Source organism: Podarcis gaigeae, assembly GCF_964106915.1.
Source record: "Podarcis gaigeae genome assembly, chromosome: 5".
Lineage (NCBI taxonomy): Eukaryota > Metazoa > Chordata > Lepidosauria > Squamata > Lacertidae > Podarcis > Podarcis gaigeae.
In genome coordinates this window covers 45,569,382-45,597,253 of record NC_139681.1, presented here as the reverse complement: position 1 = coordinate 45,597,253, position 27,872 = coordinate 45,569,382, and the positions used below count along the sequence as shown (strand labels likewise).

The 27,872-nt window shown below is 40.2% G+C and overlaps 1 protein-coding gene across 2 annotated transcripts in view; it reads left to right on the top strand.

Annotated features, from left to right (window-relative positions):
* The window catches only part of LHPP (phospholysine phosphohistidine inorganic pyrophosphate phosphatase), a 106,451-nt gene that overhangs the window by 32,495 nt on the left and 46,084 nt on the right, over positions 1–27,872 (top strand). The window contains exons 6-7 of one of the 2 annotated variants that reach the window (XR_014564947.1): positions 2,806–2,897; positions 17,972–18,087. Coding sequence is in view for 1 of the 2 variants with exons in the window: in XM_083741503.1 (XP_083597629.1) it covers positions 2,806–2,897 (92 nt within the window). In the remaining variant the exon portion in view is untranslated. The remainder of the gene's footprint in view (positions 1–2,805; positions 2,898–17,971; positions 18,088–27,872) is intronic. The other variant, XM_083741503.1, reaches the window with a different exon arrangement.

Here is a 27,872-nt window from a genome sequence, read left to right as displayed (position 1 = left end):
AATAGGATTTTTAGTTAATTTTAAAAGATTTCCTCATGCTAATTGAACAAAATAACTGTGCTCCCTGTGTAAAATCTGCGGACAAACTGGAGATCTTTTAATTCTGGCCTTCAGCAGGCATGTGACCTTTTCGGTTTTATCTCTCCCCCCCTCCATCCCTCTCTGCCTGTCCCCCCCCCCCCACCTTAGTATATTGCAGTCAGAAAGGAAGTTAAACCTAGGTTTGACAGGTAGAGTTTTTTATTTCCCTTGACAGTGCACCTCTTGACCTCTATCTTCTTGCCAATGATTTTTTAAATCCTAAATGATTTGGGAATAATTGCTCCTCCTTTAGTGATTATTGCCCTTCACCGATAGTAAATCTGTGAAATCCCAGGGGGCTGGAGTACATTTTTGTATGCGTATGCCACAAGCTGGCCTGGATAGGCACTGCTGCTCATGTGCAGCTGCACTTTCAATGTGGATGGTCTTCTCGCATGAAAACTTCTCTTTAGAGACAGAGAGGAATACTTCACCAGTAATCAAATGCCCCAGTTAATTGCAGCAAGGGATTTGATCCTTTTTAGGCCCCTCATTTTGCAGGCATCTTCCTTGGAGCTTTATAAACCACTGGAAAACTGTGTTTCCTTAAACATTTGATAGCAAACGGAACAACTGCCTAGGCATAGGCTCCTGGTTTAGTGGAAGGGAACCTGGCCCTGACCTGGAGCTGAGCAAGTCACGCAATTGTTTCCAAAAGCCATTAAATTTGAAATTTCCATTTTGAAACAACAACCACATTTGAACACTCAGTTGTTAAATCAAGATTCCTACTTATGCTACTGAATTATGCAGCTTTCTATGAAATCTGCATAAAAATTGTAGTGGAGACAAGAACACCAACAGCTGCTGCCACTTCATTCTTGCCTACTGCTGTTGGTTCCAGTTGCTGCTTAATTACTTTGATCCCTACTAGTAAGAAGTAATTATAAAAATAGGATTGTGTGATCATAGGTATCCAACTCCCCAGCTGAGCAATGAGTTCTGGAGCCAATGTAAAATGCAGCCAAAGTCCCTCATTTGGGGACTTTAGTTACAAGCAGCTAGGCCTGGAATTAGATCCATTGCCCGTAACTTTCACATAAATGCCAAATAATATACTATTATGAGTTTGTGGGTGCCAGACCACTCCAATTAATCCCTGGACCTAGCAAGTGTTAGAATTTAATCACAGCTTGGGGTGTAAAGATGGTGCCAGACCTCTTTAATTCCTGGATCCAGCAATTATTAAAATCTACTGGTAATCAAGCCAAGATAGCTTCCTGCAAGATGATAGCCTGAGTCAGGCTTCTTGCCAATGATTTTTTAAATCCTAAATGATTTGGGAATAATTCCCCTTCTTTATGATAGAACTGACAGCAGATCATGGTACTTGTTCTATCAAAGTAAAATTCCATTTGGTATGACTGGAATGCAGGGCTTGAAAGAAAACGAGCATTAAAAAATCAATGTTTGTGTCAGTAAGTTGAATTGTATCCTCACCTTTCTACATGACATAATTCCAGAAAATCTGATACTGGATCCTAATCATTTGTAATATATTCTCAATCTGTTTTAGAATAGGTATATTTTGAGGAAGCCAGCATAGTGATCAACTTCTGTGATGGTATATTACGATAGCCTTTTGATATGGCAGTGATCAGTGTTTTTCCCCAGGAGGTACTCAAGGGTACACAGTACCAGCACCTCTTTTTGTTGTTGTTAAAAAGTGTGGCACTTACTGTAACAACTTCATTGTGAGTACCTGCACCTCTTTTTCTATAAAAAAGCACTGGATGTGATGGAAAGAGACCTGGATGACGTGTCAGCTTAGAATGGTACCAGAACAGCTGGAACAGCCACTGATGCAACTGATTCTATGCATTATCGAATTGGGTAGGGGCAGGACACAGAGAGCTGGATTAGGGACAGCTCATCTATGCATACTAAGGCATTTTGATCATCATGCAGTTAGCAACTGGCTCTTATGATAGCATGACAAATCTGCCTGCTCTGTCTCACACATGATGCAACTGTAGCTGTACTTCATCCACTGCTGTACAGATGTTTTCAAGGGAGAAGTGTTGAGTATTGTTTTTCACATAAAATGAAACCTGCTAAACTTGAATATCATGATCAGAGGAAATCTTCAGCAAACAGTTTGATGGGCTTTGCAAAATCTAGAGTCACATTTTCCCCACCCCCTTAACATTTAGTTATATTTTAAAAACAAATAACAGGAACCATCACCAAGAGAGACATTGCCAGTCATAATACATTTTCTGTTCCCCTAAAGCTCACCACTCTGTAACTAACTCCGCAACCAACTCAGCAATATGCAATTAATTGCCACTGCATAGTGAGCAATATTTCTCTATTAGGTAGCAATGGAAAGCACGCAGTACTATTGGTATAGATAGATCTAGGCCGACAGGCTGTGGTTACAATGAAATAAAGCTGTGCCATTTAACCACTTAGTAACTGAAAGATACGATGGGAACGTCTTGAAATGTTAGCATACCATTGCATTGTCTCAAAAGCATGTTGACTTCTCTCATGGTTTTCACATTGCCTGGATGTATAGTGCTTGCCTCATAGGTAGAGGATGAATTATATTCAAGGTGAGCTGACTTTTAATCAATACGGTGACAATATTATCTTGTTTAATTTGTATGATGGCTGTATTAAACATCAAATCAAGCAGTTTATTATGTCAAGGAAGATGAAGTATGACAGGAATCAAATGCACTTGACACCACTTTTGTCTGTATTTCATTGCTGTGACAGGCCATCATGATTGGGGATGATATTGTAAATGATGTTGGAGGTGCCCAGCATTGCGGTATGAGAGCTCTACAAGTACGGACTGGAAAGTACAGGTCAGTGCACATTAAATATGCATTACCTTCTATGCAGATGATGATGGAAACACAGGATATAACAGTGGCTTGTGATTTACATTCTCTGACTCAATCCCTGTCTTTATGAAGCTATGGTATGCTTTTAATGCATGGATTTATAATAGGAGAAGAAATAGGTCATTTTGTGAAATAGGATGTTGAAATGCATCATCTGCCAGGTCTCATTTTGGATTGGAGTTCGCACAAAGTCCACATTCTTACCATTGAGCCATGTGCCATCTTAATACTTTAGAACACAAACATCTACAGCCAAAATCTCTATTGACTGTAAAGGTTTTTCAACATCCATTTGAAAGAAAGGAACGTGACAGTATAGGAAGCTGCTTTAGGCTGAGTTAAACCATTGGTCCTTCTGCACTGATTGGCAGCGGGTCACTAGGGTATCATTCTGGGTTATCTCCTAACCCTACCTGGAGATTCTGGGAATTGAACCTGGAACCTGTTGCATGCAAAGTATATCCTTGACCACTGATTCTGTTCTGCAAATGCTGCTTCCTTATCTTCCTGAAAACATGGAGTTAAGAGCCTTCAGTTTTTCATCTAACATGTTTTGCCCTACAGTGCTGGTCAAAACCCAGATTCCACAGCTGTAACATCACACTTTTCAGCTGGGAACCATCTAATTCATACTACAAATATGTAGAGATTGTAAAAATGTTTAAAAAAATAAAGTGTGATATGTGAGATTCTGGGCATGAACTTTGTTTGCCTTCATCAAAAGTGATAACAGCTTACTCAAGACAACTTGTAGCTAGCTGCTTTTCAGTCCTTGTTCCCCATTATTTCCTATGAAAACCTAAACAATTCAACCAAATTCTAATTGCTTCTGTGCAGAGGCCACCCATATTGCACCTATAAAGCTCTACAATAATAATGAATGTGATCTAAGGGAAGCCATCAGATTGTGATAGGACAAGAGTTAGATTCCTTCTTCCTCGCAAAGTGTGATTAATGACATGAAAAACACACTGTCATTGTAGCCCTGCGCTTTGGAATATTGCTAGCTCTTCTCTGTGGCAAGTTAAGAAGTCCTTGCTGTGACTTCCCAAGCAGATTGGAAAGTACAAACACCTTCGCACTATAGTTCCTTGCATTTTTGAAGGGCTGTAGCTCAGTGGTAGATTATCTGCCTTGGATGCAGAAGGTCCCAGGTTCAATCCCCAACATTTCCTGGTAGGGCTGAAACCCTGGGGAGCCACTGCCAGCCAGTGTAGACAGTACTGAGCTAGATGGACCATTGAGGTCTGAAAAAGCCAGCTTCATACCCATCTATGTACTTTAGTGCGCTAACATTGGGCTTTGTGCATCCGTACAGTGGCTAGGTACAAGGGGCCTAGTGCAGAGCTTTGCATATACATTGGGCTCTTAAGACCTTTTGTGCAAATTGTATCTCCTTTCACCACTTGGCAAGCAGCTCTGTGATGCAAGGTAGTATTCAGAGCAACAGGAGAAGATGCCATTGAGACTAACAGAAAGGAAGCCCAGGTGTGTATGTGGAAGTGTCTTTGCACATCTAAGAAATGCTCTGAATCTCAGATAATGTGTAAAAGGAGACATGGGGAATAGTTGTTTTTAAGAGTGACAGTACATAAAAAGCCCTATAAAGAATCCCTAGGGACTTTAGAATATAACATAAAGCATAGATGGAAATGAAACACAAGAAATTCATTTTGATGGTTTACACTATTTGAAATCCCAGCTGATATATTTTGCGTTGCGTTCACTGTTTTAAGAGTATGATTGCTCACAGAATGTGCGTTTCAGATAGAGATGAGTGTACTACATCCTAGTGCCCTTAGATGGTGCCATTAGTACATTTACTGCAGCTTTGACCAACATTCTTCCCTAGAGGCTCTAAGCAGCAGTTGCCAAATCACAGTAAAACTTGAAAGCTTTGTTAACAGCTGCCAGTACAATGGCATTTTCCAGGTACCTCACTGATCAAAGGTTTCCAACTTTCTAAGCTGTCAGGTAAGTTTGTCCCATGAAATTCTTTACAAATCCATGCTTGGATTGCCTGAAAAGCTTTCCTTCCATTTCTTACAAAAGATTGGAGAATGAGCTGATCAAAGCACACACACAGGCCCAAACCTGGTTGAAAACAATGTACATTACATTGAAACATTACATCCCACCAGCCCAGCCCAGCCAGCATGTAAATGGGAAGCAGTTTTTCTTTAGATTGGAATGTGCGGCTTATTTTAAGCAAAGTATAATTTGTCAACAGACATGGAGATCCATGCTTTTTTGACAGCTAGGTGTTCATAGTATGGCACGTACTGCCACGGCTACAAGCTTTTTTCAAAGAGGAGGACTGGGGAAGTTCTGAGTGTTTCATTTGGCCTGCAACTCTTAATGGATTCATTCTGTTAACCTTACACTTCTAAATTTAAAATGTCTTGTAGACTATGCTGTACTGGCCTGCCCCTATGAGGTATGTAACAGTTACCTCTGTGTAAGAGTAATGCCAAGATCCTTCCCATCAATTATGCAGTTCATATTACTATTCCAATATTTTGTTACTTGAGGACCCATTACAGTAAGAGGGTAAAACTACCCGGTGGCATTTGCCAAATTGGGAAGGGCTGCACAATGGATTGGGTCTGTCGTTTTGTGCAGGTGAAGAGTCTCTGGTTTCTTATTTGCAGGTATTGTAATTGAAATATTAAATCCTGGTTGAACCGAGGCTCTTTCTTGGCTAGCATCACTTTGGTTGAGCATAGTTGTTGAGGTTCACAAGATACCAAGAGGTTATAAAATGTTCAGCTGTTTTTGGCAGATGTGAGGAGGAGACTCACAGTACTGTTTGGAGCACAACAGATTGAAATACTCAAGCAGGCTGAATCAAATAGCACCAGGGGGTGGAAAGAGACCAACCTAGTCACATAGGCTTGACGTGTTCTGCCAGGAGTCTTAAGTTTTCCCTTGGCATTCATTCCCCTACATGCTAGGTGACTGTGGACAGAAGGCGGCCGTGTTTTCCCTCCAGCTTATAAAACAGAACCATTCTGTTCAGGAGAGTGGAAACAAAATGAGTAGGCTGTCCTGTGTTATTCTCACCCTGATCTTGATTTAAGCACTTCCTGGCTAGCATACAACATAGGAGTATAAATTGTTGGGTTTTGTTTTAAATGTGTTCTTGCTCTCAATGACAGTTCTGTAATATCTGGTCAAGAAAACACTATTTTGAAGAGCCTGGACTTTTCACATCATGGTACAAATTGACAAATCGGTTTTATGGCAATAATGTAGAAGTTAAATTTGCTGGTTTTAATGGTTGCTTTCATTCTGAGAGTAGCTACAACAGCTGGTTATCCATTAAAGCCTCATGGTACTTGTACAGAAATAATGGGGGGAAAGCTTCAGAGACGACTATCCAGTGGGATGATACTAGTTTACAAAATGAAGAACTACTTCTGGAATTTTTGTTTATAATAGAGATTTAAATTCCGCTTTAAAAATTCATTTAAAATCCATTCAAAATCCACTTTAATCCCCCTTTTCCTACTAGCACCAAACTTAAGGTGACATACATGTGACTCTTAGTATTAATGGACTGGGCTCCCATCAAGGGCCTATCTACACTATGTATTATTTGGACTTCCTTAAGCTTTTATGTAATTGCCTGTGGATATTTAGCAATTTCTTAGAATTCAGGTAGATTACTTAATTGCATGGTTAACTGTTACGAAGGACAGGCATTATTGCATGTGCTAAAAGATACAGTGTAAATTATTTTAAGGGAAAACTTGGGAATTGTTTGGTTTGTGTCACTCACTTATTGTTGAGTTCTGTGCGGACTTGCGAGACTAGGCAAATTTCGAGAGCCACTTTAGTTTATTCAGGTTGCCTGTCAAGCCAATTTATATTTCTCCTTTCCCTGCCAATGCATTATTCATGAAGCAATGTGGGTGACTGGACTGAATCCCTGAAAAGAAAGGCATTCTGTGCAGGCCTCTCCAAAATTTCCTACAGAGTGTCTGTGCTCTCCTGCACAGTATAATCTGCGAGGACAAACCTGCCTCCATTTTGAAGTCAAGCAACACATTGCTGAATTTCTGTGTTCGGTCCCAACATTCTGTCTCCTGTTCTCTCTGCTGCAGGTTTTAGAACAGGGTGGGATAAGGGTTTTTTGTCTGTGCTAATCCCAACCTTGCAGTAGCAAAACCCTGCTGTAGAATAGCCATGGTAGTTACCCAAACATTTCAGTGTTTTCTTCTGCTCACATGGCTTGCGGTATGATCAATTATTTGCTAGCTCATCACTTAGAAGCCCCACTGAATATCTTTCCAAAAAGTAACAGAGAGTAGTGTCTTAAAGAAGCTGGTGGGGCTGCTGAAATGTGCTTCACAAGCATTAGCATTGGAGACAGCTGTGCAATTGTGGTTTCACTAGTGATTTCCTTCCTTTAGACTGTGGTTCCTCCTTCTGGTTTGCATGCTTCATGTGGAAACTGCTGTAGCTTTTCCTGGACACCATGCAGAGAGAGGCTAAAAATTATATCTGTTTGTTCTGTGATTAAATCAAAGTAAAAGCATTATATCCTGGCAATGAAATTGTTGAATTAGTATCTCCAACCAACTCCATTTTAATTAGAAATGTTTAACTAGTGTTTTTACCCAAGGCTGTAGTAACTGCATACCAGACCCTTGGAACATCTTGTGACTTAAGATGCAATAGTGTGGTCCAGAATAACGAAGATGGCTTCTCTACAGTAGGCTAGTTCCAGTGGGCCTTCTTATTGCCTCCTTGAACCCAGAAGTATTGCACAATGACTTGATCTCTCAGCAGCCTTCATTACTGTTGACCAGGCTTCCTCAACCTCAGCCCTTCAGATGTTTTGAGACTACAGTTCCCATCATCCCTGCTAGCTAGGGATCATGGGAGTTGTAGGCCAAAAACATCTCGAGGGCCAAGGTTGAGGAAGCCTGCTGTTGACCACAGTATCCTCCTGAAGAGGCTCTGTGGTTTGGAAGACCATATTACAGTGTTTCCACTCCTATCTGCAGGACCACTACCTTTAGAATAGTATTGGGGGGCTTCTGCTGGACCTCTTGGCTGGATGAGAGCCAATAAACTGAGACTGAATCATGGTAAAATAGAGGTGCTGGTGGTTGGTGGCAACCTTGACCTGTACTTTGGAAGGCAGCACTCTCTCAGGAAGAAGAGGGTTCATAGCTTGTGGGTGCTCCTGAAGCCAACACCAGCTTGTTTGACAGCTGTGACCATTTATAGACTGGGTGAACCTGGCCATGGATATCGAAACACAATCCACAAAATTACCCTTTGAAGCTCTAAATGGCTTGGGGCCAGGTACCTTAAGGAACAAAGCTCTTCCACGTGTACCTGGCCACAGGCGCCAAGTTGCCCCCAAGATTGAGGAGCCCTGATGTGTGTTGCCCATGTGTGCAATGTCACAACATCTGGAGAAGGCAGAGTGCTCTGGAGGAGCCGGCCACTGAAGCCGCGCTGCACTCTGCTCTGCGCTTGGCCTCCTCCACCCCCTCAACATTGTGGGGGCTCGGCCCCCTTCTAACAAATATTGAGAGGGCCGAAGGCACCTCATTCCCCTGGAATTGGTGTACCTGCACCTGCCTAATATACAATCTTCCTCATTGGCTGTTCTTCTGGTTTCGTCATCATTGGAGGTAAGACAGCTGATGACTGGAGAATAGGCTTTTCAGTTGTAGCATGCTGATTTTGGAATCTTCTTCTCCAAGGAGATGCACCTAGCCCTGAGTTGTGCTTTCTTTTTGGCAGTAAGTGAAAATCGTTTTATTTGCCCGAGCCTTTTAGAGCTGTGACGGGGAACATGTGGCCTTCCAGATATTGTTGGACTCTGGCTCCCATCAGCCCCAGTCAGCATGGTCAATGGTGAAGGCAATTGGGAACTGTAGTGCAGCAACATCTAGAGGACCACAGGTTTCCCACCCATCTTGGAGTTTGTTTTCCCTACTGCAACTAAACTATTCAGGTTTTATTGTCTTATTGATATTGTCTCTGCTGATTTTTATCGGCTTTATGTAAGCCGCTCTGGGAGCCATGCCAGCTGGAGCAGTGTAAGAATACTTAAAATAAATAACTATTTGAAAAGCCCTCCAGCTACACATTGTTATAGCCCTAAATGCTTTAAGTGCTCTAAATCTATTCAGCTAGCAGACTTGCTACTGCATGGACCCTACTGGGGTGATCATGTGTCTGCAGCTGGCAACCCTTGACTAGGGAGAAGACATAATATTACTTCTTGGGTCAAAACTACATTTTCTGTAAACTTCCCCGAGGACTTTGGGTCATGGGCAAACTAGAAATGACAATGAATGAATGAGTATATAGATTATATTAGGTAGTGACTCAGTATTCCTATTTAGTTCTCAGTGTGTTCAGTATTAAATTATTCCATGGCTTCTTTTGTGGTAGTCGTCGTCAGATCTCTCTGAACTCAGTTTTCCTTTCGCCACTGAGTAGTCTGAACAATGGTATTTACTTTACTCTTGTGTGAAGTTGACTTGTTTCCAACCGGTACATGATGCAAAGTGTTTCTTCCTTTACTGAACATAATGCCTCCATTTGCAAGGGAGGGGCGACTCTGTCCCATGCTTTTCTGAATTCAAACCCTCATTTATCCCTTGAAATGCAGTTTATGGACAGTGGGACCTTCAAGGGCTTCTCATCATCACGTGGGCTGCCTGAACACAGAGCTAGGCGAAGCTGCTGCTCTGAGCTTTCTGTAACCTGTTACAAAGTGAACCTTTGTTCACACTGTGAAAGACTTTTTGCAGTTGAATAACATTAGCTTCTGCTAAACCATTGGCTGCAGGGGACTGAATTCAGGCCTAAAAATAGGGGAATGTTTAAAGAGTCTGTCCAACTCAGAAGTGAAGAATGTGCAGTTGTAACTAAGCTTGACATCTGCCTGAAGATTACATCATCTGGAGGGGGAAGGGAAAGCTTTCAAAATCAAACTTTTCTGAAAAGTGCTAAACAGCTGTGTCAGCTGATAATCATGCAATGTTTTTGTAGTGTGCCATGATATTTTTTTAAGTGTAGAAATGCAAAAGAGAGGAAAGCTTTGAAGAAACAAGCAAGTTGATCTCTCTGGATAGACTATTTGCATACTGCTGGTGCTGAAAGACCATTAAAGGTTCCTTACAATGCAACTAAAGAGCTTCTCAGTGTTTGGGAGTCTTCTGATAAAAGATACTAACATTATGAGCTTCTATCTATATACAGTCCATGGATTTGGTAACTTCCAACATATAAGTCAGGGGCTCAGTTAAGAACATAAAAAGAGCTTTGATGGATCAGGCCCTTCTAGTCTAGTATCCTGTTCTCATAGTGACCAACCAGATGCCTATGGGAAGCCTGCAAGCAAGACCTAAGTATAGCAACACTTTCCTAACATGTCATCCCAATGCCTTGATATTATGGAACCTTAAAAGGACCCTCCTCCCCCACAAAAGCGCAAACCCTGTCCTCCTCATATAGTGTTTTCTTTTAAGAGCTCTCCAAGCACATTCCTCCATTTCACAGCTGGAGGCGATTGTGCAAGATGGAGTGAAGGTTTCACCCTAAATGCAGTAAGGCAGCATAGTGGGTATATTACAGGTATTAATATTGTGCAGTTTGAAGGGACTGTATGCATGAGAACTGACTGCCTTTTGGGAATGAAACATTGTCGAGTCCCATAAACTTAATTAAAACTTTTGCTTGTAGAACTTTCTTCAAAAACAAAACAAAAACATCAAAATGTGACATTCAAACAGTTGCACAAGACATATGCCAGTCCAAGGCATTCTGTGTTCTGCTTCTGAGCTACAGCCTTTGGCATAGGGTTGATCTGTGTGGCAAGCTGGTACCCTCTAATAGCTTTCCGCATATGTAGAGCAGTCTCCATGTGCACCCAGTTTCAAGTGGCCTCCACTAGGCACTCATATTATGAAAATGGTGTGCATAACCCAAGTCAGCTTCATGTAGGAAGCTCTTTCTATGAAAATAGCCACCACATTTGAGAAAGAATTGCTTAAAATGAGTGTCTATAATGTGGCAGGTTTTTTCCTCCCTAAATACCCAGCTTTTTTCACATGCTCCTTGTGAAACCAAGTTGATATTGACTCATATATACAATTTGCGTTGAGATTAACTACTGCTTTGTAGTGTTGTGTATAGACACTCCTGCGTGAATGTCCTTGACTAAAGTTAAAGTGAATCCAAGTGGTCCAAGGAAAGTCACTGTCACTCGTCTAATCGTATTATTATATGTAGATGTGCAATTATAAGACACTATGTTTAAATAAAAGTATGTAAGAAATAATACCTCCTTAAAGGCTTTACTGGTTAATAGTATATATATTTATATATCTATTTCCATTTATAATGGCACTATCCAAATTTAAAAGCCCAGCATAAACCTAGCACAGTGTGCAATACACTTCTATCCTGGAAGACAGAATAAAATACCAAAAACCCCAGAGAGCTTTGTAATCCTAAGTACAGAGGTGAGATTTTCAAGAAGAAGAGACATTACAAAACAGACATTTGGCCTGGTTATTCTGAATAAAAGTGGACCCATTGTGGATTATTATACCAAATAGTACCTTTCACACTTTGTTTCCACCCAACAGCCACATGGAGGAGGAAACGGCCTTGACTTCTTTGTAACCGCAGGATATGAGCAAGTCGGGCAATTATTTTTATTGCTTTAGAACTAAATCAAGCAATGCATGTTCATCTGTTAAACAGATTACATGCTGAAGCCCATCCACCTCTTTGACCAAATGTAAACAAATATTATTCACCTCATAAGTCACAAAACAGAGTATAATTGGCTGGTCATGAAAGCCTTTCTTTTGACCTACTATGTGTTGAATGGAGAGGACTACAGTGATTGCTGTGAATGCTCACAAATAGCAATGCTAATTTGCTGGCACAAACAGGTTAGTCATAATTGCAGATATCCAAAGTCAGGGGTAGTAAATGTGGCACCCACCAGATGTTGCAGACTACAACTCCCATCATGGGAATTGTAGTCCCAAACATCTGTTAACCTACCCCTGTCCTATCCCATAAGTGCTATTGTTCCATTTTCAGATTTCTACCTTCAGGGAGTCCCTGCATGTCCCCCAAGGCATCTCTGTACATGGGAAAGAGTTCTGGGGCATGTTCCAGTGTACGTTTTTCAGTTCAAGGGGATACTGGTCAGACTGATTGACTGCTTGAACTGAAAACATGGCCTAGAACAACTTGTGCAATATTATTCTACATCTGTACATTGTGGGGCAGGCAGACAAGACCTGAGAAGTACTGATACTGACAGGGTCAAAGTAGACATATCTGGGACAGACCTGTGTATTGAAATTGGCTCTGTCATTGAGTCCAGGAGCAGAGGAGCAGCTTAAAAGGAAGCAATGCCACAGGGGTACTGAACCCTCCCCCAGCTGGTGCTTTTCACTCCATGACCACTGTGCCTCAGTTATGCTTTTTTCCTTGTTGAAGTTTAGAAAACAGGAGCAACCCCACCTGGAAAAAAAAAGAATGGTAACAGGCATTTCAAGGCACAAAACATCAGTAAGGGAAGGTTCCACTTTTTCACTTCTCCTTGCCCACTCTGCACATTAAATCCCCAGACCAGCCTCAACTTGGTATGGATTCAACACCAGACCTGATTTTAACATATGTTCTGGAGCTATTGTATTTAGTTTGACTCTGCCTTGCAAGAATCTCTGAGTTTCCAGCGATTTACAGGAGCCCCTCAGAATGTAGTTTGCAAACAACTGCCATGGCCGAGCAGTTTAGATCAAATGGGTGGCTAACCTGTGACCCTCCCAGAAAGTTGTTGGATTACAACTCCCATCAACTCTAGGCCATCCATCAGGGATGATGGGAGTTGCAGTTCAGTGATGTCTGAAGGGCCACAAGTTAACCCCCTTGCTTGCTTTAGACTGTTTTTGCTCTGCAGTCCAACAGATTGATTGTTCTCAGGTGTCTTTAAGCAAAGATCCATCAGAGAGAAATATCACAGCTAAATGAAGCTCCATTCTTCTTGTTTTTCGGATTTGCATGGTCTTTTTCCTAGCGTTTCCTTGATATCCTCATTTTTTTGTTAGAGAAGCCACATGAATCTTGTCTTTACAATGGAAGAAAAAAGACTTCTGGCTTTATTTCATTTTTTTATTGCTCACTAACTTTTATTAGGGTATCATAGCATGAGTAATTGTGTGAAAGGTTGGGATGTAAACCTTAATGGGTGAAGTAAATCTCCAAAAAAATAAAAAATAAAAAAAATCAGCAGCACATGGCAGCACAGCCGAAAGGTCAGCTGTACTATAGCAGGCTCCCAGTTTCATGGAACATTAGCAGAACTGACAGAAATGAATAAAGTTTCCACCACAGATGAGGCAGGTTTTATTCCTGTGGACACAGCTTGTTCTTTCTCCTCTTTTTCTTTTTCTTCAAATATATGTTCCAATAGAAAGCCTATTTCTCTGCCTTCTGGATTCACATAATTTAAAAGACTTGTCAATTACACCTTTTTGTGGAACAAGGAATTGCCTTTTTTGACCCATCTAACCTACCTTCTGGTATTCATGGCATGACTAAATAGACTTTTGTTCATCCATCTCCCAGGCTTATATTTCATGGTAGAATACTTGCTTTTGTTTCAAGAGAACTCTATGCTGCACAATATATTTATTATTTTCCAAATTCATCTTCTTGCTTTTATACACTATCTCCAGGATACTTAGAATTAACTTCCATCTCTCACTGTATACCAGTTTTCTTTCACTGCAAATCCTCCAATATATGAATTTAAGTATTCCATGAAGTTATTTCCCCCCTTTCCTTTATATATATATTTAATAACCATAATCTATTTGCAGTATTTAACTGTACTCGTTTTTAGGATGAGATCAGTTGCTGTTTTAGTACATTAATGAGATATTGCAAAAGTACCATAAAATCACATGTAAATTAAGAGGTAGTGACTTGATCTTTAGTTTCCTACAATGAATTTTGTGCATTGCTATGGGTTAAACATGTCGATAGTGCAAAGATAATAAGTTTCTACATTAATACTATATCCGGGTAACCTACATAGGTCTGGAAGCATGGAGAGGTATTCTCATATATTAGCCACCCAAGTTTTCAATGTTAAAACACTGACTTCAGAGAGGCTATGACATTGTTGAAAGATTAGACAGTCTCAACAAATCTGTACATGCGTGTGTGTTTAGTCAGTAGAAAATGTGGCACCTGTGATTTGAAGTAATATTCTCCTGTATGAACACTTACCTGCCACCTTTGTTTTATATCATTTTAATATGTTAAGCATATCTTAACGCTGGTGGAAGAAGAGAGGCATTGTGTGCATACCAAGCTGATAACCAGGCCTTTGAGAGAAATAAGCTTAATGTAAATATTCAGGTGTGCTAGGGAGATGAGCTCACACATTGTAGCCAAGGAGAAGAGAAAAACTCATCACTCATAATGAGCACAATTTAAAAACAGACCATCTACATGCAAGTTAGCTAATTATAATGTTGTGTATTTGGCAGCTCTAGTTTTTGCTTAGTGTTGCAATAGATAGTGCCATTATTTTGCAGTAGCAATAATGGTGCATCAATAACTAAACTGGAAACCAGGTCTAAAAACCAAGACTAAAAAAAGTGGTAATGCCTAGATCAGCTTTCCCCAACCTGTGGCCCTCCAAATGTTTTGGCCTTAAGCTCCCATCAACCCAAGGCAGAATGACTTTTGGTATCCGTCTGTCTCAGGAGACTTTTATTAAAAACAAACAAAAAAATCATAGATAAATGCAGAAACAGGACAGAATGTAGAAGTTTCACTTATGTGAAATTGACACATGCCAGAAATAGATTGAGCCATCCCTGTTGGATAGGATTTACAATGCCAAGGAAACCTATTGAGAAATGGTTCCCTCTGGCATGGGAAATACTAGAATTTTCATTTTGCTGTGTTGAGATTGTCCCTTGTTTGCATTGCAACTGGAAAAAAAAACACTGTGAGAATTGGGCTTCAGAATACCCAGAGCAAAAGGCAGTTTCCCATCTGGAACAGATTGCATACATCATGGTTAGGCAAGCTGCTGAGAAAGAAGAATGCTTCATTTGTCATTGTTATGAACTATTGAGCAGACTGAGTGTATGCTAAGTATTCTGCAGCAAGAAAAAGAAACTCATTAATTGCCGAGGTAAGGCATAAACTTAAGACAACTTAAATGTCAGAAGAGCAAGAAAATAACAAATGGAGCTATTCCTGTCATTTCTGATCAGCAGGGTAGTTGGTAAGAGAATGGAAGGTCTCTGTTTCCAACTGCTCGTGCCATTCATTTGTTAGGCACCAGTTTTAATAATCAGGGTTAGCTATTTTGGAATGAAGATGGTTTCTAATCTTTAGTCTCATTCCTTTCCCCAAGATTTACAGCCTGTTTAATCTGTAAACCATAGATTTGCTTGTATTACCCCGCTTGAGGACTAGCCATCGACTTCTTCAAGTTTAGTTACAAGTGGAGTTCAGCCATCGACTTCTTCAAGTTTAGTTACAGAATCTGTAAACCTCACTGTATTTTCAGTGCCAGGTGGACATTTTGATTCTCTAAGTCATCAATACTGTTTTTGTGACTGTTCTGATAGTAGCTGTGTGTTCATCCTGCTGTTCAATGGTGAAAGAAATTTTTGTTTTGTAATTGATTATTGTGGTTGAGCACTTTCAGCGTGTAATTCTGGGTTGTATCCAATGAAGTCATTGTGTGAGTGGAATGACTTCCCCACACACTACAGAACTTTCCCTCACTATACTTCAACCCTATACACTACAGAACTTTCCCTCACTATACTTCAACCCTCCTGACCAATTTTAGGGGCATGTGGGGAGCTGCTGGAGGGATGGGGAAGAAAAAGTAGGTGAAGCTCAATTGCGTGAGTGGAACCGATTCTGCTTATGCAATGACTTTGCTGGATTTAGCCCACTGTTTTTAACTGGTATATCTGCTATGTATTCTGGTTTTTTTAGATTTTATTGCTGTCATAAGTTGGTTTGAGACTTTGGTTATAGAAAGCAACTAAATACATAATAGACATTGCAATTTATTTATTTGTCAATAATTGTAGGGAATGCAGGAAATTGAAATTGTAAAGTTAGGAAAATAAAGCAGTGTAAAACCACTGGATTAATAGTGATATCTAAGCAAATTTAATGACAGCAAGCTGTGAGTCTGGGACCTCAGTGGGACCATGAAGGAAAATCACCTTGCAGATTCCAGAGAAAAAGCCATTGTCCTGCCTTGAACCACCATTTTTCTTTTCACAGCAGGTGCAGAATTGTCTCATGTCAGTATGGTATGGCTTATTATAGCAGTTAATGTCTGAGGTAGCACCTCAGACTTCCTTCTATTGTCAGTTCACCCGAAGTGGGCAGAGTTGGAGCTATCTGTTCATGTGGGAAAGAAGAGAGTCCAAGTCTTCAACATTCCTGTACTGCATTCTGCAGAAAGCAATTGATTGTCCTTGTGGTTAGTCTTACAACAGGAAAAATGGAAATAATTTCTTCTAAATACATATGCAGACCTACAAATCCAGGTGGCCTAGTGGCAGAGACAGTGCTGGGTTTACGTATAAGTTAAACAAGCTATAGCTTAGGGCCCCACTCTCTTGGGGGTCCCCAAAAAAATTAAAGGAAAAAACTGGACGTACATTTCCAAAATATAAGATAAAAAGCAAGTAAAATAAAACCTACATACGGCAACAGTGTTTTGTGTTGTGTAGGCTCCTATGAATTACCATATTTTTATTAGTTTTATGAATACAGAAAAAAGAATAAAGAACATATTATGAAAGTAGAAAGAAAAAATTACAAATTTTCTTGTTCTTTTTTCCAAATCTACTGGACTTCCCCGCGTCCTCCTAACCCTGCATTCTCTGTGATACATAACATCTGCAATTTGTTAACTTGTTTCAATACTTATTGTATCTTCCATTTTATCATGTTACCCAATTTCAAATATATTATGACCCAAATCATGTACGTTTTCATTTTAACACAATAAAGTTGTTTCATTATTCTATCTCTGACTTCTTGTACCTTAATTTCCATTTCTTTAATTTAACCTTACTGAAGCTAGAATTTCCTAAAAGGTGCGTTTTTTAACATTCATACAACTTATAATATTTTTCCAAATAGTCTTTAAATTTTTTCCAATCCTCCTCAATTGTTTCTTCTCCCAAGTCTCGGATTCTGCCAGTCATTTCGGCCAGTTCCATGTAGTCCATCAACTGCGTATGCCATTCCTCCAGTGTGGGTAAATCTTGTGTCTTCCAATGCTTTGCAATCAGGATCCTTGCTGCTGTAGTGGCATACATACCTATGAATTACCATATAGCATATATTCAACACCAAAAACAGTGATAATCTGTTTTTGACAAAGGACAGCTGGACATATAAAGGGCCCCATTACCTTCAGTAGCTTAGGGCCTCATCAAACCTAAATCCAGCCCTGGGCAGAGAAGAACCAAACTCTGTATTGGTACTTGTTTCCAGTGCTTTTTTCTGAGGGGACACAGGGATACGCATAAACATTTTGTGAATCTTTGTACTTTTGTCCATTTACTGTATTTATTTTCCCCAATGGTGATTTTCTTGAGTCAAAATGAGAGTACCTGTAAACATTTTTTAAAAGAAAAAAAGCATTGCTTGTAGTTGCACCCGAGAAGGCAATTCCCAAACCTCAATAGATATGGACGTGCACAAGGGGCTTTCTCTGTCACTCTTCTGCATTAAAGATCTCTGAGCCATTAAAGCAAAGGAGCTTGTCCTGAAATGGAAGCACTGTACTCCAGCTCTTTCTCTCTGATTCTGAAATTTGCCACTTGAGTACACGGCAAAGACAATTGTTACTTAATGCAGGTTAAGGAGACCAGTGCAAAATTACAAACATTGTCTGGCAGGAGTTTCCTGTATTTCTCTGCAACAAGAAGGATAATTTTAGCAAGCTAAAGAATTATTTGTATTTCTTCCAGGAAAGAGGGATAACTGTCTCGCACTGTGAAAAAGCAAACAAACCTCACAAACTTCAATGAGCAAAGAACCACTGAGCCATTGCAATTTTAATTAAAAGAAGAACATCCCAGTTATGGTAAATGACCCTGGGTTTGGGGTTTTTGCTTTGATTTCCACATCTTTTTAATCTACTTGGAATTTCAAAATCTATTACTTGTTTGCACACTATGCAAACAAGTCTGTAGTTATTCTTGATTGTTGCTTTCCTTACTGTTATTTTGAGCTACTGCTAGAGGTCTAAAGGTTTTTCAGTAGCTTCCCGTAGGGTGCTGTGAATACTCAGCTAGAACACCTTTTGAAAGGAGGTGTGGCTCTGGCTACTGTTAGTGCTATCTCTGACCATTTTGTGTTCAATTGCATAAAGTTCAGCTCTTCCTTGGTGGCTTCCCATCCCATATATAAAACTCAACATATTAATGCTGGGCATTGAATTCAATGTCTACCCATGGGTCCACTTTATGTTAGAATGCCTGGCTATGCAGTCAACACTGAGACATAATCATTGTATTATTTTAAAGGAAATCACGAGCCAGATGTGCAATGCTTTGCCAGAGGAGAAGTATTATATTGTGACTATTTTTAAGAACTCTGAAATTGCTTTAATGGTGGGATGTAATGGAAAGTACACGGTTGGAAATGGCAAACATTTTGTTCATGGTGTGTGAGTGCGTGTGTGTGGCAGGCAAACTACTTGGTTCATATTGCAGAGGATTTTTGTATCCTAGCCAGAGCAGGCAATATTTAGCCCAAATGTGGTCTCTCGGCCCTGTGCTTTTGTATACTTGTGTACTAATATGGTGATTGTCAAGGGATTTGCTGATGCCAGAGCACAGCTTGTTATATAAAAGGACAATTGAGAGGAAGCAGCGGGATGCTGTGTATAAAATGATTTAAGATCTTACCCATATTCAGCAACTCGGAGCACACGTTCAGCCAGACAGATGCTTCCTGGATTAATCTGAACAACTGGACCTGATGGAAACTCAATTAAGCAGCTTTACTGTTCCGGATTCTCTAGTTTACAATACCACATGCTGCTATTCCAATTATAACATTGTTTCCTACATTTGCTTGATTCTCGGCTGTTTGAATAACTGCCATGGAAATACCCTTTAAAACTGTGCAGGCTGAAATGAGAGTTATAGAAATATGGTGCGGTACTGTCTCTGCATTCAAACTGAGTTTGATAATAGCAAACTTAAGTTTCACTAACTTGGCCTGGCAATGTGTATTGGTGAGGACAGTGAAGGGTTGCAGTCAAAAGAATGTTTCCGGGTTCTGTTCTTGTACAAGTCCATTTTATGGGTGTTTAAGGTTTTGTGATCTTTGCTTAGATTTATTCTTTACTGCTGCAATTAGGAGACAGTGATATGACAGTACTTCTGCTTCTTTCAGTTGAGAAGTGCAAGGTGTGAAAACCCACACTTCTTCTATAGGTCTACCAAGCTCACAGAGACTGCTGGGGAATGCACAGTTATTCGTAGCTGGTGTAGGCGGATGCCCCAGAGGAAGAGATCATATCTGACCTATACCATGCCAGTGGGATCATGGGAAGTTGCATTATGGACATCTTTAGGATGCTTTTTTTGAAAAGTAAATGAGGTATCTACCTGGGTAGCTAAGGAATAGAGATGTAGCTTTAGATTCTCAATATACTGAAGACATATCCTGAGCCTGTTCAGTAAAAGCTATCCTCCTGTCCTCCTGTTGCTATTAAGTGAGCATGGCGCATGAGCAAGTCCAAATACTCTCTTTGGGACATGCTGATATTGATATGTGCCAAATGGATATGCTCACAGTCCCTTTGATAAAGAGCCCAGAAAGAAACCTGACCTTGGAATTTTCTTCGGTAGATATGAAACGAATCTATAAACATGGTAGCGGAGAGTATCCTTTTTCATTTCTGTTGATTACTTTTTCCGGAATCATGTAATTCAAATACCTGGCTCTATTCCTATTCTCTTTCACAACTGTAGCAAGTTGACAGAACTGAGATGGGAAGAAAACAAGCACCAACATGATATAGTATTTACTGGATGTATATCTTAGGAAAACTTTCGATAAAGACTTAAGGAAAAAGAGAAAGGACATGGAAGTTTTTAGGAACCTAGGACTGATGTTAATCACAGTGTTAATCAAGCCACTGTGTTTGAATTTAGAATAACTTGGTCCCCAGAAAATGACCCCATGAAGAAAAGTTTATCCAAATAAATAGTGACTGCCAGCCATAATTTGTAGGTCATAATTTGTACTGCCAGATGAATAGTGCAACCTGGTGACATGTCTATTCAGAAATATGTCTCACTAAGTTAAATTGGACTCACACCTTGGGTAAGTAGCTTTAAGATTATGGCATTAATGATTTTCAACCCAGAAGCAGAAAAGTCAAAATGTTCTCCTTCCTTTGATTTTTCTTACCTTCAACCCCTATTGCTTTCCTTTCGGAATCTGGAAACATTACCTGTGGTGCAGCATGTACTGTGATTGGTTTGGATGTAGGAGACCCAGACTCATATACCTGCTGAGCGATGTCATTCAGCAGCTGACCCTAGGCAAGTCAAAACTTTGAACCATCACTTCTTTACAGAGGTTTTGTTTTAACTGATTAAATTTCTAACCCCCCCTTTAAAACAAACCTTTTCACAAGGCATTACACAAAAAAATATAAATTAAGCAAGTATATAGAAATAATCCAAAAATACATAATTTTAAAGAGCGTCAGTAGCATTAAAATATCAAATAATTACCCACCACTGTGACTAACTCAGGTAGTATGTGGGCATTCTGCAGTTTAGTAACCCACACAATTCTTGTTGGCAGGCAGACTTTTGTCTTCTGGGTTTCTGGGAGTTTTACTGTTGTTATTCTGTCTCTCACAGCTACAATAAACCTACCATTAAAATTATGGACTGGTCATTTCTTCATCAGAGGGCAAATGGGCAAATTTAGCAGGGGATCAAATACTTTTTTCCTTCTCTGTACATAAGGTTACTTGGAGTTGCTGAGCAAGTACTATATAGTATATGCAATCTCTCCCTCTATTACAACATTTCATGGCTATAAGCCTGAATGTCCATTAGGTGGCATTATATACACAAAGTGTGGTTCACCAGCAACTGGGGACTTTCCAATGAGTAGCCAGTATAGCATTTCATGAATTGCTTTTTCACAGAAGTGTTAGTGGAGCAGAAAAGTCAGTACCAAGAAAAAACCGGAGCACAGGTTTTGGCTTTCTTGCCTGATTCCCTCTCTGGTGAGTTTGTACCAGAAATGAAATCCTCTTGTGTATCCTCTTGCAAGGCTTCAGATTAGTCTCTTAGACAGTGCTGACCTTTCCTGAAAATAAGATATAAAAGTAGCAATCTACCTTACACCAAGTCAGCTCATTGATCCACTTAACTCAGCAGGTGCCCAGCGTTTCAGACTGGAATCTTTCCAGACCTAGTTGGAGGTGCCTGGGGTTGAACTGGAGATCTCTTGCAAACGGAATATGTTACCAAATTACAGCCACTGTGCATTAGAAAATATCAACATAGCAGACAGCTTCTCTGAAGGACAGCTTGGTTAACAACATTAATTCCACACCCCCCTACAATGCATGGCTACTGGGTCCACGAAGCAGCAAGCCCCATGAACTGAGAATATGCCCCACAGCATGCCTCTGTAATATGCATGTAAACAAGGGCTGTACAACAAACAAATCAATGCAGAAAGAATTATCTGAGAGAAAGAAATAATTGAAAAGCTGTTATTACCACAGATTTATCTACCTCAGAGCTTGCACCCTGGAATGTTGGCCGGGCCACTGCAGGCCTAAGTGCCGTAGATGGAGCCTGTTTGTAAAGCAATGCATTGATTAAACTATGTATACGTTAACCTTTGGGTCAAGTGTTAAAAAGAAAATGTTTCGGCAACAACCACCTTAATAGCTAGAGCCTGGCTGAGCGCTACAGCATGGGGGAGGCACTCTGCAGAACACCAAAATGGTGTCTTTGCCTTCTTCCTCCAGCAAACTATTTATCTTCACAGTTGGCTGTGGTGAATTTTAGACTGAAATCAGTCAGGGCTTTACTGGGCCTTCCAGTTGTTGCATGGGACAGAGTGTAGAAGCTTGGGCAAATCTAACTGGAGTTTTTTAAATGAATATTGCTTTTATATTTTCATGATTTGCTTCTGTTCAGGCCTATGAATATATTCTTCTTTATTTTACTTTCATATAATTAATGGTACATAATTAAAATGATGTGTGTGTGTGTGTGTGTAAATATATATATGATCTATGTGTTAAAAAGAAAATAAAAACAGTATATATGCAGATATAAATATTTATTGATAAATATTCATAATATTATAATATCTGTTTATCACTTATTATGGTCCAGGGGTATGTGTGTGTAGCACTTCACACTAGCTTGATTTGATCCATTTTAGGACCAGGTTAATCACTGAAATATAATAAACTTTACGGTAATGAACTAAACAGATTTATGTTGCCATATAAATAAAATATCAGGTTTCTAAATATTTTTGGTTTTTTGTAGATATTGCAATAAAATAACTGTTTTGTTATTCACAGTACTCTCTCTCTCTCTCTCTCTCTGTGTGTGTGTGTGTGTGTGTGTGTGTGTACACACACACACACACACACACCATCTACAAGGAACATTTTAATTGGTGGGTATGTCTCACACACATAATTTTTTTGAATTGTTCATTTTATTCATTTATTCATTTTATTGAAATGAATCATATAGTAGATCATATAAGGGTTTACTGCCTCATGTGTTCTCTCATTCCATTAGGCTATGAAAAGACTCCTCTTTTCAATGAAGTTATTGTCCCACTGTCTAGGTTGCTGAACCATGATGGTCAGTTTAACCATCTGTCCAGAGCCCCAGATTTTGATTAACCAGTCTTCCAGTTTGGGAAGTCTTCTCAGACTATATGAGAATTTTAAAATGCACAAAATTCAACTGCAAACCATCAACCTTTCCCTAACTCTCCTCCCCTCCCTGTTTGCCAGCATGAAAGTAAGAATTACCGTATTTTTTTAGTGTATAAGACTAGGTTTCCCCCCTAAAAAACAATGTCTAGAATTTGGGGGCATCTTATGCATGGGGGCCATCTCTCCCAAATTTCTTAAATCAGAGTTCCCCAAAATAGGGGGTATCTTATACATGGGGGCATCTTATAGACGGAAAAATACAGTACGTTATTCTCTTTTCCCTTCTCCCTCTTACAATAATTCATTATAACATAGAAGTCCAGAGATGCTCCAGTTTGTCCGTACAGATGGTCAGGGGTACAATTAACATACAAAAAATCATGAAGACCTTATTTGTAAAGATGCAGCTGGCAGAGTGTTTTCCAGCCCCGTGGTATATACAACAAATTTCCACCATATGGCATAAAGCTTTTGTGGTTTTTTGGTTCCTTTTAATATCCATGTTTCATGTGTTATCTTTTCTGTTATAGCTATATGCCAGACGGTTTCAATAACAAAGCTCAATACTAAAAACGCTGCAACTCCTTACATTTTTTGAGCAATAGATTGCCTTGCCACCACTAACAAAAACCTTCATAAGTCCTTCATTTAAATGTCTTCATCTGTGCCTTCAAACATGTATAATATGGACAGTTGTGCTGCATATTGATTAATGAAGTATTTAGCAATCTCATCACGTACTGCTCCCCCAAATCCCTGAACTATCGGGCATTCCCACCAAGCAGAGGTGCCATCTTGTGCCCAATATTGAGGGGGTCCAGTGTGATTGCATTCACATCGTTGGGAGGAGGCTGAGCACAGAGCCCAGCACTGCGTGGCTTCAGTGACCAGTGGCTTCTCTTCTTGATGCTAAGGAGGAGCTGGTCACTGATGCTGCACCACACGTGGCTCTGTGCCCAGCCTCCTTTGCCTCCTCAACATTGGGAGGGGGGGCTCAGCCCCCTGCCAACAAATATTGAGAGGGTCAAAGACAGCTCCGCTCCTAGGAGTTGGCACCTATGTCACCAAAGGTGATAATATATCTACAGCCATACCAACCAACTGGTGTGTGTCCCAAGATGATATGTGACACCTATGCAGAACTTTGATTGTATTTCCCTTAATGTAGGCAGATATTGATTTAGCAGATTTATCAAACAGTAGGGAATTCCATTCTGGGGCCTCTTATTTCATAGTCTAGATTCATTTCCCATATATACATTGAAGTATCACCAAAAGCGTTGCTTACTTTTTCAATACTTGTGCTATGGCCAATGAATGCCTTAAAAAGGTAAAGGACCCCTGCCCGTTAAGTCCAGTCACAAACGCCTCTGGGATTGCGGCGCTCATCTCGCTTTACAGGCCAAGGGAGCCGGCATTTGTCCACAGTTTTGGGTCATGTGGCCAGCATGACTAAGCCGCTTCTGGAGAAACCAGAGCAGCACATAGAAATGCCGTTTACCTTCCCAGTGGAGCAATACCTATTTATCTACTTGCACGTTGACATGCTTTCGAACTGCTAGGTTGGCAGGAGTTAGGACTGAGCAATGGGAGCTCACCCTGTCACGGGGATTTGAACCGCCGACCTTCCGATCAGCAAGCCCTAGGCTCAGTGGTTTAGACCACAGCACCACCCGTGTTACCACTTTTAAAAGAGAAGAGACATTGTGAGGTTCGAAAATGGCTCTTAGGACCTATGGTGACTTAATTTCATGGCGCCACTCAAAAATCTTGCAATGTCTGGTCATTTTTATCCTAAAGTTATCTCCTAGTATGTTTTGTTAACTGTGTTGTGTTCTGATCCATGTATTCGATGCATTTTTTTCTATGCCAATAAAGGAGATTTATTAATTTTTAAAGAAAGAGCGAGAGAATTTAAACAGGTAACCGGAAAGGCAGGAGAGGAGAAAAAGCAATTTCAGGTTAAAATTTGCTTCCAGCTCAAGAAAAAGACAGCAACAACTAAGGTTTGGTCTGGATCTCTTTTACAGATTCCTTAGCAAAAATATTCTGCATGGAAAGCCGCAGTTTTCCTCAGTGTGTTCAGATAACAATTTTGTGCAAATGGTTCGTTCATTTGTGAACTTTCTTCATTCCGGTGCTATGAGGCAGGGAAAAGATAATTGCATTTCTGGGACTGTTTATTTTTAAAAGCCAATGTGTCAAAGTGCTGTTAATAATGTAAACATTTCCAGGGTCTTTAAGAATTATACAGACAGAAGGAGTGTGATGGGAAAGGGGACGGGAAGACATTGTTGCACCCTACCAGTGAATTTTCACAGGGATCAAAAGATTTCCCCTCCCACAGAAGAAGGTTGTTTAGCTGGCAGGGATGTTCTGGGTCAGTGTTGCAGCCACTCAGCAGGAAATTGTTAGCTGACTGATCCTCCACAACAGCTGGCTATGGAAGAATGAGGTCCACAGACAGAAAGGTCTCTTTCCCTCCACAGTTAGCGGTGGGAAAACTGAATCATGATATAGTTATCTCTACTTACAAAGCCAGGACAGAGGATTTTTGTGTCTGTTCAGATACTTTGGGAGCTAGGCCTATTCTTCAACAGAGAGGTGAGTCCCACTCTAGCTAAATATTTGACATTGAGCTGTCGAGCCTCTATATGAAATCAAAGCACGCTTATGGCTGTTTCTGCACTGCTGCACATAGCATCTGTTCATGAATTAAGATCATATATAAAGCAAGCTAACACAGGGATGAGGAACCTGTGGTCCTCCAGATGTTGTCTAAATTGGCCAGAAGCACTTACTCTAGCATCACTGCTGGTGGTAGTGGTGGGCAGAGCAGGGCAGGAAAACTCACCTTGTTGCACAACATGGAAGTTCTGCTGGTAACCAAGAGGGGAAGGAGTAAGTCAATCGGGAAGTCAGTGCAGTGCAGATGCAGCGTCAGAGCCAATCTGATGCTCTTACTACCGCTGCACTTGCACCACACCCAACCCCCTGGCCACTTTGCACCCCCAGGTATGGGCAAAGTGACCTTTGCATTGGGAAGCTACGTGAGCAATACTGCCCCACCCCACAGACTGCTACTGACTGTGCTTGGCTTTACTCTCCCTGCACTTTGCTCATTCCTACATGCTTTCTTCCTAGAGATGATGACTCCATTAGTTTCAATTTAACTCCCTTTCTGACCAGTTTAGACATCAGCTGTATACATGCTTACCTGGGAAATAAGCACCATGGAACTCAGTGAGACTTACTTCTTGCACAGACATGTAAAAGTGTCCCCTGCTAATCACACTTCATTATTCCACTGAATGTTTTCCACATATTTGTTCTATGCCAATGCTTTTATAGATACAACCTAGTTAGATTTTAATTCATTTTAGTTGATAGGATTAGCTGTGTTTTATTGGTAAAATTCTCTGTTCCCATTTAGACGCTGTTCCAGGAATGTTTATTTGCACAGTAATGCTGTACACTCCTACTGTGCCTGAGGGGGAAAATTGAGTGTCTTCTGGGACAAAACCTTCTTGCCTTGCTGTCACAAGCAGTCCTACTATAATAAATGTTCATGAGTAAGGCAGACTGGGTTTGGCTCTTCATGCATTTAAGAATGAATAAATAAATAATCTTTCTTGGGCTGTGCAATTCACCATTTATAGTAATGCAGCAAGCCCTTATAGTTTGATTTTCCTAGAGCGACTGCCATCTGGGAGATTAAAAAAAACCTCTTAAATTGACTTGCGATTGAAAGCTTGGTCCCTGAGCAACAGCAATTCATATGCTAAAAGGAGCCCATTCTTTTCCTGGAGCTTTATGGACTTACATACACTTTAAGTTGCCCTGCTGCATATTTCTATGGTAATCACAATGCAGCACACAACAGTGTCAGGGAGACTCATTTTTCTATCAGATCTGTTCCTATGCCCAGAAGATACAGCTATGTGCTTATGGGCTGCTCCATTCACAGGCTGCTTACACTGGTGTAGTCCTATAGGCTTCACTAGGTCTGTACCAGTGTAAGTGGGCAGCTAATCTCATAGACTCTGTTCCTCAAACCAATCTGTTGTTGCGAGTCTTATTCATTATGAAACCTTTGAGAATAGACCTGCTCTGGTAATGTGCTGTATGCTCACAGATGTACATTTACATAAATGTATATATAATCTTGTTCAAACATTGGAAAAAAATAATCGTAAAAGAAATTATGCAGAGGTAAGTATGGTCAGTTGGTAACAAAGCTTAATCATAGGATGAAAATCACAAAAATCCCTATGAATATTTAACACACACAATATAAATCTCACAATTTGCCCTGTTTCTTTGAGAAAGCTCATAAGGATCAAGAGCTATTTCAAAGGGATTTTATTACATAAACATATTCCCTTTCACCATTGCGTTTTGCTAGGGTATATCTTACCGGGAATATAAACCACAGGGGAGGTATGTTTGTAGTTCCTTTTGATTATCTATTATTATTGCTCTCACAAGAAAGTGAAGTGGTGCCTTTTTATCTAAAAATATCACTGCATGAAAATTAGCTCGGAGAGATGAAGCACCATGTGTGTTATTGTGTTGCTTCTCATCTCGTTGCCTAAATCCTATTACTAACAGGATTAGCTGTGCTGGACCTTCCAATGAAAATCTGGATTTCAAAGAAATTTATAAATTCACACATTCCCCATTAAATCATGTTGCTTATGGTCATATAATTATTCTCTACCGATAGCACATCTGCCATACACTTTTCTATGTTAGATTAAGGTCAGGTGATGTTAATGGACCGTTGCATATTCTGATATTCTTCCTGGGTTGTATGCTGCTGTCGAAATGTTTTAAGACAAAATGAGAAACCGAGAGACCAATATTTGGACATGGTTCACCAAGGATAGAGCTCATCTCTTCTGGTTTTCAGCTGT